Source organism: Myotis davidii, unplaced genomic scaffold, assembly GCF_000327345.1.
Source record: "Myotis davidii unplaced genomic scaffold, ASM32734v1 scaffold230, whole genome shotgun sequence".
Classification (NCBI taxonomy): domain Eukaryota; kingdom Metazoa; phylum Chordata; class Mammalia; order Chiroptera; family Vespertilionidae; genus Myotis; species Myotis davidii.
Genome location: NW_006282259.1, coordinates 827,848 through 843,294, shown reverse-complemented (window position 1 = coordinate 843,294; position 15,447 = coordinate 827,848). Strand labels below are relative to the sequence as shown.

Genomic DNA, 15,447 nt, shown 5'->3' with positions numbered 1-15,447 from the left:
GCCCACGGTCGTGGGGCCGCTGCCACTGCGGGTCCCCGCTGCCCGGGCCGGACGCCTCGGCCAGAGGCGTTAGGCCTGGGCAGGGGCGGAGCCTGCAACCGCGGGGAGCTGGGAGTCCCTCTGACAGAGGCATCAGGCCTGGGCAAAGGGCCAATCCTGCGTTTGGAGGGTGATGGGGGTCAACGTCTGAGGGCTCCCAGTATGTGAGAGGGGGCAGGCTGGGCTGAGGGACACTCCCCCCACACACACACCAGTGCACGAATTTCGTGTACCGGGCCCCTAGTTATTTTATAATTGCCCAAGTACAAGTCTTTTATCTACTTGGCTAAATGTATTCCTATGTATTTTCTTTATTTAATTGTAATTGAATAATTAGTTTGTGTACTTAGTTTCCCTTTCTGATTAATTATTGATATATAAAAATGCAACCAATTTCTAAATACTTCTTTTGTATTCTGCTACTTTACTAAATTCCTTTATAAGTTCTAGTAGTTTTGGGGTGGAATCTTCAAGGTTCTATATATATACAGTATCATGTCATAGGAAAATAATAACCATTACTTCCTCCTTTCTAATTTGGATGCCTGTTATTTCTTCTTGTTGTCTGATTGTTGTGGCTCTAATTTACACTACTTTATGGAATAATAGTAGTAAAAGTAGACATTCCTGTCTTGTTCCCGATCTTAAGAGAAATGCTTGTAGTTTTTGCCCATTGAGTATGATGTTAGCTATGGGTTTGTCATATGTGGTCTCATTATATTGAGATATGTCCTCTCTATTCCCACTTTGCTGAGAAATTTCATTATAAATGGGTGCTAAATTTTATCAAATGCTTCTTCTGCATCTACTGATATGATCATATGATTTCTATCCTTCATTTTGGGTATGTGTTGTATCACGTTAACTGATTCGCAGATATTGTACCAACTTTGAGTCCCAGGAATAAATCCCACTTGATCATAATGTGTGATCTTTTTTATGTATTGCTGAATTCAATTTGCTAATCTTTTGTTGAGGGTTTTTGCATCTATGTTCATCAGGGACATTGGCCTATAATTTTCTTTTTTTGTAGTGTCTAATCTGGTTTTGAAATTCGGATAATGTGGGTCTCCTTGTAAAATGAGCTTGGGAGTCTTCCCTCTTGAATTTTTTGGAATAGTTTGAGAAGGACAGGTGTTAGTTCTTCTTTGAATGTTTGGTAAAATTGGTGCATGAAGCCATCTGGTCTAGGGCATTTTTTATAGGGGGTGTGTGTGTGTGTGTGTGTGTGTGTTTTGTTGTGTGTAGTGTTTTGTTTTGTTTTTAATCACTGCTTCAATTTCCTTAGTTGCAATCAGTCTGGTCAGATTTTTTTTTTTTATCTTAATTCAGTTTTGGACGATTGTATGTTTCTAGGACTTTATCCATTTCTTCCTGAATATCCAATTTGTTGGTATAAAGTTGCTTGTAATATTCTCTTATAATTCTTGTATTTCTGTGGTGTCAGTTGTTACTTCTCTTTGATTTCTGATTTTGTTTGGGTCTTCTCTCTTTTTTTCTTGATAAGTCTAGTCAAAGATTCATCAATCTTGTTTATCTTTTCAAAGAACTAGTTCTTGGTTTCATTGACCTTTTGTATTGTTTTTTTAGAGTCTATTTTATTTCCACTCTCATCTTTATTATTTCCTTCCTTCTATTCACTTTAGGCTTTGTTTTTCTTTATCAAGTTCCTTTAAGTGTAAAGTTATATTGTTCATTTGAGATTTTTCTTGTTTCCTGAGGTAGTCATATAATACTATGAATTTCCCTACTAGGACTGCTTTCACTGTGTCCCATAGATTTTTGGGTTGATGTTTTCTCATTTTCATTTGTATCAAGATATCTTTTGATTTCTTCCTTGTTCTTGTTGTTTAACATGTTATTTTGCCTCCGTGTGTGCTTTTCAGTTTTTTTCTCTTAATTGATTTCTGGTTTCATACCATTGTGGTCAGAGAAGATGCTTGCTATGATTTCAACCTTCTCAAATTTATTGAGACTTGTTTTGTATTCTAACATGTGATCCATCCTGGAAAATGTCCCTTGAAAAGAATGTATATTCTGTTTTTTGGGGGTGAAATGCTCTGAAAATATCAATTAAATCCACCTGATCTAATATATCATTTAAGGCCACTGTTTCCTTGTTGGTTTTCTGTCTAAGATCAATCCATTGATGTCAATGGGGTATTCACATCCCCTACTATGACTGCATAACTTTCAATCTCTCCCTTTATGCCCATCAAAATTTGCTTTGTATATTTAGATGCCCCTATATTGGGTGCAAAATGTGTACAAGAGTTATATCCTCTTGTTGGATTAATCCCTCAATCATTATGGAATGTCCTTTTTTGTCTTTTATTATAACCTTTGTTTGAAAGTCTGTTTTGTCTGATACAAATACATCTACCACAGCTTTTTTTGTTGTTACCATTTCCATGAAATATATTTTTCCATCCTTTTACTTTATCTGTGTGTCTTTCGTTCTGAGGTAGGCCTCTTGTAGACAGCATATAAATAGGTCTTTTCTTTTTTTTAATCCTCACCCAAGGATATGTGAGTTTTTTTTAATTGATTTTAAAGGGGAAGGAAGAGAGAGAAAAAAACATTGATGTGAGAGAGAAACATGTGAATGGTTGCCCTGTACTCACCCTAACCGGGGATCAAACCTGCAACTTAGGTATGTGTCCTAACCAGAAATTAAAACCACAACTTTTTGGTGTATGGGACCACGCTCCAACCTAGCCAGGGCGGGTCTTGTTTTCTTATCCATGCAGCTATACCATGTCTTTCGATTAGAGCCTTTAATACATTTACATTTAAAGTAATTATTATAGGTATGTAGTTATTGCCATTTTATTCTTTATAATTCTGTTCCTCTTTTCTCTGTCTTTTAAAAGAAGCAAATATATAACATTTTAAAGGGTGATATTCTATAAAACCTGACAATTCTTAGTGTTTTCCTCATCATGAGTGACACTTATAGATATTGTATAAATAATGAACTAGAGGTCGATCCATTCTCTTTATGCTCTCCTTAAAGTTTAATCTTGATCAAAATTCAAGAAACTATCAAGATTAAAAACTGTAACTTTAAACCTTCAAATAGAGTCTCTTCTCAATGAGAACTAGACCAGGAATGAAGCATCCCTTCACTTTTTCACGTGAAAATAGTTCATTCAAAACATGACTACTAGTAGATGGGAGGATTTCAGGGGCCAAATTAGATGATTATGCCCAACAGCTTCAGATCTACTGTGTGAAGTCATACAAGGTATTTAATATAGACTAGTCAATCTATTAATACATGACATTCCTTTTCAAGTTGTTTGCCAATGTATGTTTTTGCTTTAAGATTAGCCAACCTTTTTATACCTTTACTTTGTTAGTTGTTGTTTTCTTTGTTACTAAAATGGAGTAAAGGGGTAAATTTAATTGTGCTATTTTAACTCTCTCTAGAGTTTATTCTTGCCCATGCAGGCCCATCATCCCCACCCAACCACCCATTTACTCTTCAACTTGCCTCCCTCCAGCTGACTGTTGCTTCCCCATTTTCACAATAAAAAACTGACCTTGCTATGCTAGCTAGTTAAAGTCTGCCCCTTTGTTTTCTAAGAAGAACTCAGCCTAGATATTGTCTATTCATAGAATTTGTAGCTCTTCTTCCCAGTGTTTATTTGCTCCTGCTTACACATTGCTGCCCCAAAGTATGTTGTTTCCAGTTACTTCTGAGCCTAGTGATATTCCTTATACAAAGGCCAGATTCAAAATCATATGAAAGCTCAGAGAAGCAAGTCCCCACAAATTATCTTATGATTTAATGATCTCATCTGAATCTTTAGTTGCACTAGTTCTTAAACTGCGGTACCCAGGAGGGCAGCATCAGTTACAACTAGGGTCTCGTTAGAAAGGCAGATTCCAGACCTTTGAGTCAGTCATCTGTGTTACAATGGGTCTGGAAGATTCTGATGCACATCGAAGATTGAGCACATGTTGAATTAGAAGTCTATGCCCACCCAAAGTTGCTGATGTTGACCCTGTCAATGCAGGTATGTATCCTACCTACTCTTATCCTACTACATGCTATTCAATAACCCTATTATTTTGCTCATGGTCTTGAGCAATCAGGGACTGCTGCTGATAATTCTGGAAATTTTCCAATGTAGCTTCTTCAAAAAATCACTCTCATATTTACTTTGACCTAAGACAGAAAGATAAAGCCTGTGTTACCATCAGATTCCTTTCAATATTTATTCTCCAATTTGATCAATCTCTTAAAACTGCAGACAGCAGCCTATTAAAATTGAATACATTTCAGATAAACACCTTTTTACTCCCTCTCATTCCTACATAACTCACATTTACCCTGTGCTATGAGGAGGAATCATTTCTGGTTATGCTTTATAGCTCTGTATTGTCTATAATACTTCTTTATATCACATTAGATAATCTCACTCCTCAACCTCTCTTTTCTTGCCAATCATTGTTCCAATGATTCATGCCACCCATTGACTGTGACTTGCCAACTAGGCCTTCTATTGTCTATCCTTATCAGAACCACATCTGCTCTTAAAATTTCAAATGCCAGTGGAAGACAAACATTTGAGAATGTTTACCATCCACCACATCCAGAGGAACCACATGACTGATCACTAGTCCACAGGTCTGAATATTAGTCCACCATCTATTACAGAGGCCAGGCCCGATCTCCAGTCCACCACCTATCACAGACATCAGACCCCATCACTATTACACCATCTATCACAGACACCAGGCCCCCATCACTAGTCCACCATCTATCACAGACACCAGGCCCCATCACTAGTCCACCATCTATCACAATCACCAGGCCTGATCACTAGTCCACCACCTGTCATAATCACCAAGCCTGGTCACTAGTCTACCATTTATCATAGACACCAGGCCCCATCATTTGTCTACCACCTGTCACAGTAACCAGGCCTGATCACTAGTCTACCAACTATCACAGAGATCAGGCCCTATCACTAGTCCACCATCTGTCATAGTCACCAGGCCCCATCACTTATCCACCACCTATCACAGACACCAGGCCCCACCACTTATCCACCATCTATTACAGATACCAGGCCTGATCATCAGTCCATCACTTGTCATAGAGCCCACCATACCTCACAAGGCCATTCCCTTTTCTCTGGACTAGCTACAGACACTCCTTGTTCCCACCATCCTCATCTTAAGTCTCAGTCCCCTGTGTCCACCTTGTAAGTAGACCCTAACACCTATGCAGTCCGAGGATTCTTTGTGAGGTATCACCTCTCTCTTCCACAACTGTGATGACTACAATGTGGTTCAGGGAACACTACCTCGAAATAGGGCATCTTGGCATATTGGGTAATTTAGTTTGAAGGAATTTTAGGAAATGGCAGAAGCAGGATGGTCACTCTGACCTTCCCCCTGCCCTTGTCCCTTGAAGCAGTCATAGAGCCCTCATGTAAGAGGTGTTCTCTCTACGCGCAGAGAAGAGGAGCATCCTTATCTGCAAAAACAAGAGTACATCTAGAAGAATCCTAACAAATAGACCTTGCTAGGTTTCCCCCAGTGTACTACACTTACCTTGCAATCCTCGACCTACCATACATCTCCATAACTGTCCCGACTCCATCAAACCTAACATAAAAATATTTAGATTTCATTGTTTCTCATATCTTCAGTTCCTCATGAAAGCTTCCTGTCATATAAAACTTTTATTAAATAAATTTGTATGGTTTTCAATTTAATTTTCAGACCCAGCCAGGGACCCTGGAAGGGTCGAGGAAAAATTTTTCCTCCTCTACATTAAACTGACAATGACAGATTTACAGGAGAAACTTCTGCCATTTTCTCAGACTCCATCTAAAATATCCATTATGTCAAGGTGCCAGATTTTGGAGCAGCGTGTCCTGAACTCGTGAATTATTACTCAGCGCCTTCTCTTTTACTCAATACACAACCTCTTTAGCTACCAAAGACCCCTTGTTTGTCCAAGGTCTCTCTGCCACACCTTTCCTTTTAGATTTACTGAAAGATTATGTTAATACTGCCAGAATAAAAACCAGACTGGCCTGGCTGGTGTGCTTCAGTGGTTGAGTGTCAACCCGTGCACTAAGAGGTCACCAGATAGATTCCTGGTCAGGGTGCATGCCCAGGTTGCAGGGTAAATCCCCAGTAAGAAATGTGCAGGAGGCAGCCAATGGATCAATGTTGGTATTTCTCTCTCGCTGATGTTTCTATGTCTCCCTCTCTTTTCCTCTCTCACTAAAATCAATAAAAGTATATTTTTTTTAAAAAAAACAGTCTACACCTAAAAAAAACTCTTCTGTACGATATATAATCTATTCTAAAATCTGTTGCTCTTTAGAATATGTGTTTATCACTCAATTATAGTAGGAATCTATGTATATAAATATATGTGTACATGTATAATACATTCATAATTACATGGCCTTATTTTCATATTATTGCAAGATACAGAACTAGCTATTAGATAAGGGTACAAAACTTACTAAACATATCTGATATTACTTCTTAAAGTCTAAAAGTCAAGGCTCTCAGAAAAGATTACGAGTTAAAGTAATAAAATAAGTTTCCTTTCCTTCAAATGCTTTTGGCAGTTAGCTGCCAAATTCCTTGCCAGTGTTTGCCCATTTGCCTATAGTGCGATGCACCTCCAATTGGGATAAACAGAGAATCCAAAATGATTAATGTAAAAACTCCCAAATCAGGCCAGGGCATATAGATCACTGTGAAGGTTTTTGTTCTCTGTATAACATGAATTTATATAGATATACATATCTGAAAACTGGTTTTTAAAAAGGTAAGGCATACACACAAAGCTATATCAAATTTAAAATACAGTACCCTTGCTTCTTTTAAAGAAAGCAGCAAGTTTTGAAGGAGAAGAAGGAGGAGAAAAAGAAGACAACAATAATGATGATGATAGCAGCGAACCCCAAAGTTTCAGCTTCCATCAATTATATGGCCACCTTTCAGAAAGCAAAAATCTGTAAGTGTTAATTTTTCATTTAAGCTTGCCGGAGATCAACTTGGTTTTTATTGCTCTGTGTAATTTCCGAATTAAGTGACTTCACTGTGAGTGGAACTTTGTTATGTAGCACATCACATCATAAATTAACCCAAATGATGTTATAGCTGTTAGCTTACACAGGTTGCTGCTTTATCTTAGAATGTGGGAAGCGTGCAGAGCAGTTAAACACTAAGGAACAGGGGAAGCCACCAGTGCTCACCAGTAGATAAACAGCACAATGAGCTGGCATGGTTACAAGCCAAAAGGCACATTCTTCCCCTGATTATGATTTGTTATCAGAGTTTCAGTGGAAAACATGCACAGGAGGACGGCAGCAGAGGAAGCGGGAGGCCACTGTGTCCGAGTGACTCCACCAGCCTGTGCTTGCTCACTGAGTCACTCACCTCATAGCCTTTCTCCAGCAGGAACTCAGCCAAGTATGAACCATCCTGGGAAGAGAAGGAAAATTGAAAAATGTCAGGCCCATCATGGCCAGTCAAGAAGGCAGCCAAGACTAGGAGTTTTGAGGAAAGCATTTAAGAGGTTCTATGAACTTAAATTATGAATCATGGCAAATAAAATAAAAGTAATACAGATGAAGATGGTAAACACTAAAAGGTGTCCCACTATTAACTATACATTTTCATAGACATTATTTCATTTGAATGCACAGTAAAGTGTTATCATTGTCATATTTACAGAGAAAGAAGCTAAAATCCAGGGGATTAACATGGGACTAAAGAAAGAACATGACACTTCAGAAGCAGATGGATTTAGAGTTAGGTTTGGCCACAGTGGTGTCTAAAACAGCGAATTTCAACTAATGTGCTCCAAGAATGTTTAAAACATGCAGTACCTATTTAGTCTGGGTCACTAAACTCTTTTCCCTTAGAATGTCAAATAAAAAAATGGCAACAGCCAACACAATAGCCATCCTGTATGAATGAATCAAATCAAAATATACCTATTTTTTGAAACATCAGCAAAAGCATTTTTGCCACATAATTTCAACAACTAGTTTATATACCATGAGATAAAAAAGCTTGAAAATCATGCATGTAAAATATACAAAATATGTGAGGCAAAGAAGAAGGCTTTCATAAAACAAAACTCTAATTCTGAGGGTTGCAAAAGGCATCTCTGGGGAAAGGATGAGAAAGTAGTTATAGAGGTTTTGGGAGAAAGCAGTGTGAGTGTGAAGAGGAGGCAGAGAATAACAGGGTGCTGACATCATAGAAAAGACACCTTGGTGGAGAGGAGGAAGGAGAGCGCCTTTGCAGGGAGGCCTTCCAGGCACAGTGAGAGTTTGCTTCTAATCCAAGAATTCTGTAAAGTCACTAAAGAAAGGATTTTGAGGTGGGGGTCAGGCTGGGAGGGTGGTAGACATGATCAGATTTGTATTATTATCACTAAATATATGTGTTCATGCACACAAACTTAAAAGAAAGCTGTTTATCTTTTTTATCCTATATAATGAAAGCCTAATATGCTAAGTGTCCAGTCATCCAGTTGTCCAGTCAACCAATCAAAGCATAATATGCTAATGATATGCTAAGGCCGCTCAACTGCTTCCTATGACATGTACTGACCACCAGGGGCAGACGCTCTGACCGGGAGGTTAGGTCCAGACAATGGGGACTGAGCAAGATGGGCTGGACATGCCCTTAAGCCCTCCCGTGGTCCCTCCCCAGCTGGCCAACCTCCCATGTCCTTGGCCCCAATTGTGCACAGGTGGGGTCCTGAGGCCTGACCTGTGCCCTCTTGCAATCCAGACTGAGGGCTTCCCCCTCTCCCCTGAGTGCATGAATTTCATGCACCGGGCCTCTAGTAAAATAATAAATACTTAATTTATATGCATCTTAAATCATGCAGTTAATCTCTACATTAAATGAGAGTGTCTAGCCCGGCCGATGTAGCTCAGTAGGCTGAGTGCTGTCCTGTGCACCAAAAGGTTGCCAGTCTGATTCCCATCCAGGGCACATACTTGGGTTGCAGGTTTGATCCCAGGTTGGGGTATGTACAAAAGGCAATCAATGGATCTCTCTCTCTCTCTCTCTCTCTCTCTCTCTCTCTCTCTCTCCATCTCTCACTCTCCCCCTTTGTCTTTCTAAGCATGTCTTCTGGTGAGGATTTTAAAAAGAAAAGTACATAAGGGTGTCTGACTAAACACAGGGATTTTCAATCAGTTTTTTATAATTCTTTTAAAATTTTCTGAGTAAGAATGGTCCATTTAAACTAATATATTCCATGTGCCACTGGCAGGTACAGAAAGTATGAGAAATCGCCCTTCTAGAGGTACTATAAAAAGTCACCAGTCTTGCTCAGAAAATGAATTGCATAGACATTTTGCAACCAATCCTGCAACTGCTCTTCTGCTTTTAGTCCAGGTAGGTCCTCTCCATCCCATCCAGATGTACAGAAAGATGGGAGGTTCCAACTACTAGAAATTTGTTTACTCAAAAATAGCTGGGAATATTCAGGTTTTCTTTGATTTCCTCTGTTTAAAAAAGCTTAGCCCTGGTCAGTGGTTGGAGCATTGACCTGTGTACCGAAGGGTGACAGGTTTGATTCACAGTCATGGGCATGTACCTGGGTTGCAGGTTCAATCCCATGTGTGGGAGGCAACCAATGGATATCTCTCTCTCACATCAATGTCTCTCTCTCTCTCTCTCTCTCTCTCTCTCTCTCTCTCTCTCTTCTCTCTCTCTCTCTCTCTCCCCTTCCACTCTCTCAGAAAAGCAATAGGAAAAATATCCCTGGGTAAGGATTAAAAACAAACAAACAATAAACAACAACAAAGAAGCTTAAAATAATCCATTTAACGTCAAAAGTTTCTATCTAATACACCAGGGAAAAGAAAAGGCCTTATTATTACCATAATTTGACTTGGAGACACCTACAAGCCCTGGAAAATGACAGGACTGCCCAGAGGATGTTTATTACTTAATTCAGAAGTCACACATAAATTTAAGCAGGAAGACCAGGCAAGGCACACAGGGACATACTCTGTGGCTCACTAAAACCTCCAGCAGATTTTCTTCTGACTTTTTGACATAAATATTCTGGTTTGGCAGACTCAAGTGGAGAAAAAGAAAAGTAGTTTGGCATATTCCTTTCCTTTCAATCTTAAAATATACACAATTGCTTAATTTTTATATATCCAATATGCAAACTAAATCAGATGAGGGGGTTAAGTAATTCTGACCAGGACAAGCCAGGTCATTCTCCATGATCATCGGAAATGTGAGAATAGTCAGTAGTCTTAGAAATTGATCAATAAGAAAACAGCTTAATAGAAAAAGCATTTACAGTACGATGACTACTTTTATGTTAAGTGGAAAAGCCTAAGAAGTATGTATTTTTGTTTTATCTTGTTGGTGTTATCATTTTGAAGCAAACAACACCAAACTTTTCATGTTTCATAATTTCTCTTGGAATAAAAAATTAAAATACTTTATGATCTAACACAGTTGCACAGAAGGTGTTGGTTTTCTTGTCTTTTTTGAGGCAGAGGTGAAAGTGCTAGAGGCCCATGGGGGCAGGAGAGCTGTGATTATGTAGAAGGCTGATGTGAAACAGACCTGACAAGATTGAACCCTGTCAATAAGGTCTTGTTCTTCTCACCCAGGCCACATCTCAGACTTTCCAACTGCGCTGGAACATTCTGAACCAGTAGTGGCATGCGCTTCCTGTTCACTTCCTTGCCAGGCCTCCCAAGTGATAGGGCCTGGGCAGCACAAAGAGTGGGAAGTGGAGCACAGCGAGGTCTCCTGGTCTCTGTCCCAGGGCGCCCAGTGGGCCTCCCTTCGTCCTCTCCCCAGGCCCCTGAGGGGACTACGCTTGGAGACACGGAATCTAAATAGACAAGCGTCCCCCAAGCCAGAAGGATTACTGTTTCTAACTCCTCTAGAAGAACAAGGTTGTTAGACTAATGACTAATGTCATGGTAACTGAGAACCTGCAACCAACACTAAATTCTCACACCCAACTCCTCAGAAAGCAAGGAACTCATGGACTAAATTTCCAACTCATTCGCTATGAACATAATTAGTCTGATACAAATTCCAGCCTGGGTTCAATCCCTGTTACAGAAAACTTTAATTGGGGAAATAATGTCCCAATTGTGACTCTTAAATTTAATTTTGCACGTGGTTATTAAGAGTATCCATTTCATATTAAATGCTACATAGTTTTAAGTAATCACCATGGCTTTAACATTTTCAAGACAGAAATATTTTCTCATTTTTACAAGAACTCGGCCTAGAAGGCAAGCTGCCATTTGGCATCTGAGATAACTAAGGCACATGGAGGTTAGCCAACTTGCCTAACATCACACTAGAGACGAAGCCAGGATGAGAATTCAGATCTCCCATTACTCTGACCTAGGAAACAGCCTCCTTCCTCACCCTCTTCTCTACATGGGACATACCAAAACACATTTGAACCCAACAAAATAATAAAATAATATAAGTGTATTCATTTTAAACCAAATTGATTTAGTCATTTTCCAGTACAGAGTATTTTTATGGATTAAACAGTGCTTCTAGTTTTAATCAGGTGACCCAAACTCAGAGACATCTTGTAATTTTGGAACAGGGCACAGCGTCTGAAATTTCTCAGATCTCATTGGGCACATGCACTACTTAGGGAGCAGTGTAGTGTTGTTTGGAAGTGAACTTCAATTGGTGGTAGGTGTATGTTTTGGGCTCTAGAGCTAATGGGGCAGGGCCACTGCCCAAGTTTTAAAAGGACCAAATTTAGGTGTACCTGGTATCTACAGTCCCTATAGTTAGGTATCTCTGTTCTTCACCTTTCACAAGTACTCAGAAACGTTCCAGATAAACAGCCATAAAAATTAAGAGTAATTCGAGCAATTAATTGGATTGACTGTTTTCTTGGTATTGAGTTGTATAAGTTCTTTATGTATTTTGGAAATTAACCCCTTATCAGGTGTATCATTGGCAAATATGTTCTCCCATACAGTGAATTCCCTTTTCATTTTGATGCTGGTTTCTTTTGCTGTGCAGAAGCTTGTTAGTTTGATATAGTCCCATTTGTTTATTTTTTTCCTTTGTTTCTCTTGCCATAGGCATTGTATCAGTGAAAATTCTGCTACATGAAATGTCTGATATTTTGCTGCCTGTGGTTTCCTCAAGGATTTTTATGGTTTCACAGCTTACATTTAAGTCTTTTATCCATTTTGAGTTTATTCTTGTGTATGGTGTAAATTGGTGGTCTAGTTTCACTTTTTTGATGTACCTATAGAATGTTCTCAACACCATTTATTGAAGAGACTGTCTTTATTCCAATGTATGCTCTTGCCTCCTTTGTCAAATATTAACAGCATAATGGCACACGATCTCACTTATATATGTGGAATCTAATGAAGAAAATAAACTGATGAACAAAATAGATCCAGAGATACCAAAGCATGCAACAGACGGATGTATTTCAGAGGGAAGGGCGGGGCATAGGAAGAGATTAACCAAAGAACTTATACCATATATGCATAACCCATAGATACAGACAATAGTGTAGCCAAGGTCTAGGGAGTGGGGAAGCGAGGTGGAGGGGGTCAATGTGGAGGGAAAAGGGGACATTTGTAATACTTTCAACAATAAAGATAAAATTTTAAAAAGGGGGGAGTAATTCCAGAAATTGGCTAAATCATATCTTGGCTGCAGTATGAAAACTACCTTAGACTTCACATCTATTAAAAGCTGATGGACAGAAGTTTACCCCTTCTCCCAACGGCCACAGAAGACTGAAAAAGCATAAACAACCCTCATCTCAAACCCACATCCAACATGTGTGCGCCAGGTAGACTACCTTCCTGCAGAGAAGAAAGACAAGCATTTCTCCTCTCTCATCAAACATGGATGAACTTACAGCCCAGAAGGACAAATGAGCATGATACTTTTTTTTATGCAATTTGAGACTGTGGACCCTCTGAACTGCATACTAAATTATACTGTATGTTTCTGCCTACGCACCTTTTGGCAGCTTCTTTGAATAGAATAAGATAAGAAGTTTTGGGCTAAAGAAATCATGCCATAATAAAATGAATTTCTTTGTTTAGTTCATCTCAAGCATCAGGAAACAGAATATTCTTCTGTAAGAAGAGAAAGCACTAGCTTACACCACCTTTTATGCTCCCCAACTCTATGCATTCTAATTACTCTAAAATAAGCATCTTTTCAGCTAATTGCAATTACAGTAAAAGTAACCTATATCTCCAATAAGAAAAATGCAAACACCTAAATAAATAACAGAGGGTGCTGTTTTGATTTAAAATTAAAGTTACCAAAGGGAAGATTAGCCATTGTAGTGTGAAAAGCCCAGAGACAGACTATATTTGAAAAGTGTTTTAACCTGGCTCATGTTTGTAACACAAATCTTTGAATAAAATTTCTGTCACACTCAAAGAATTTAAAAGACCATAGGGATTAATTAATCCAACTCTCTCATTTTACAGATCAGGAAATTGAGATTCAAAACAGAGAAATGTTTAGTGTACAGTCACAGTTAGAAAGCAGCACACGCTGTATCCCCACAAAGAACAAGAAGGAACAATAACAAAAAGCAGGTCTCCAAATTCCCAGACTTCAGAATTTTTCACTAAATATACAAAGAAAAGATCTAAGATGAAGACACTGGTTGAATGTCTGCAGTTCAGAACCAAGTAAAACATACCTTGCATTACCAAGTGAAGAAAAAGAACATAGACACTAATTATCAGGAGAGTGATAATTAACTGATTGACTGAAAGACAAGCACACCATCAATATGTAAAACATAAAAATAACTCCCATCTCCTGTATTCTTCAAAGTTGAAAATTATTTTCTCAAAAACTGACTTCTACTTCCTTAGATTAGCCTCCTAGTACACAGGAGCACAGCAATTCAGAAACGTGATCAACAAGCTCTAAACAATAAAGAACTGATGGTGCCAGCAACTGAGATAGTCTTTCTGTACCCACCCCTTTGCGCTGAATGTCTGCCAGGGAGAGAGCCCTTCAAGCGGGTGCTCAGTGGTTGCCTTATACCTACACAGCAGGAAGGGAGAGTGACTCAGCTGTCAAACTCTAGACCTGCCAGTAAATCATGAGCTGGAAGGTCATCTCACATACTGGTATACATTGCCCTGAATATTTCCCCACAGACATGCTCAATTGCGAAAAAACAGTAGCCCTGGCCAGTGTGGCTCAGTTGGTAGGAGCGTCATCCTATACATCAAAACGTCATGGGTTCCATTCTCCATCAAGGCACATGCCTAAGTTGAGGATTCAATTGGGGCACATGAAGGAGGCAACTGATTGATGTTTCTCTCACACTGATGTCTCTTTTTCTCTCCCTCCTTTTCTCCAATCTCTCTCTCTCTCTCTCTCTCTCTCTCTCTCTCTCTCTCTCTCCACTTTCTTCCCTTCCCCCTCTCTAAACATCAATGAAAATGTGCTTGGGTGAGCATTTTAAAAAGAAAAAAAAAGACTGTAATTTTAAATCTTATGTTCATGGTAAAATTTTTAAAGTATTTACATGTGGAAAAATATCACAGAGGAAAGAAATGATCCAAGTTTAATTTTGGAAAGTATTTTCCCCAATTTGGTAAATTTAAAAAAAATGATGTTTTTCTTTCAATTTGGGATTAGTATTGAGAATGAAAAGTATTTTTTATATTTGTAACCATATATTTTATTTCTTCTGAGAATTATTTATTCTTATATTTTATACAGTTTTCTAGTAGCTGTATTTTGCTAATTGATTTGTTCTTATAAGTATCTAGAACATATATAAATTTACTAATTTTTATCTCCAATAAAAGCCACTCAAAAATATTTTGAAACAGGTTAGCAGATGTTCAATGGAAGAACTTCCATAATAACCTGGTTTAAAATGCACATTTCTTTCAGTTTGCAAATGGTCATTGTAAACTCTGAGTTTAAATGGGAAGTAAGAGGACAAGCACCACAATGTAAGCTCCAGGTACATTTGTACAACCCAGCATTCTTAACACCATTCATTTCCACATAGTAAAACACATTTCTGTAGTTTAGGCAAATTCTATAAAGAAAATGGGCTTAAAGGTTAAAATAATAGAGCAGAAAGTTAACAGTTTTTAATAAGGTATAGAAAGATAATTTTTAATTGATTAGGAGGACAATACACAAACATATATTCCAAACAGTCCCAAAAATGTTTAAAAAACCTCAAAAGTAAGTCCAGAGACATTTATTAACAGTCTGCATGTATGCTGGGTGTACATAATACAAAAACATATCAAGGGTGAGCTAACCTGTTCATCTCCACATAAATAAAAGCATGCTTAAAGAATACTGCACCCACTGACTTACTTGCCTATTTAAATGTAATCTCCTTCAGCCTGAACCTCA

The 15,447-nt window shown here is 38.5% G+C and overlaps 1 protein-coding gene across 1 annotated transcript in view; it reads right to left on the bottom strand.

The window, feature by feature from the left end:
- GMDS (GDP-mannose 4,6-dehydratase) overlaps window positions 1–15,447 on the bottom strand; it is a 539,088-nt gene that overhangs the window by 508,761 nt on the left and 14,880 nt on the right. The window contains exon 2 of the mRNA XM_015557241.1: window positions 7,462–7,571. Coding sequence (XP_015412727.1) covers window positions 7,462–7,571 — 110 coding nt within the window. The remainder of the gene's footprint in view (window positions 1–7,461; window positions 7,572–15,447) is intronic.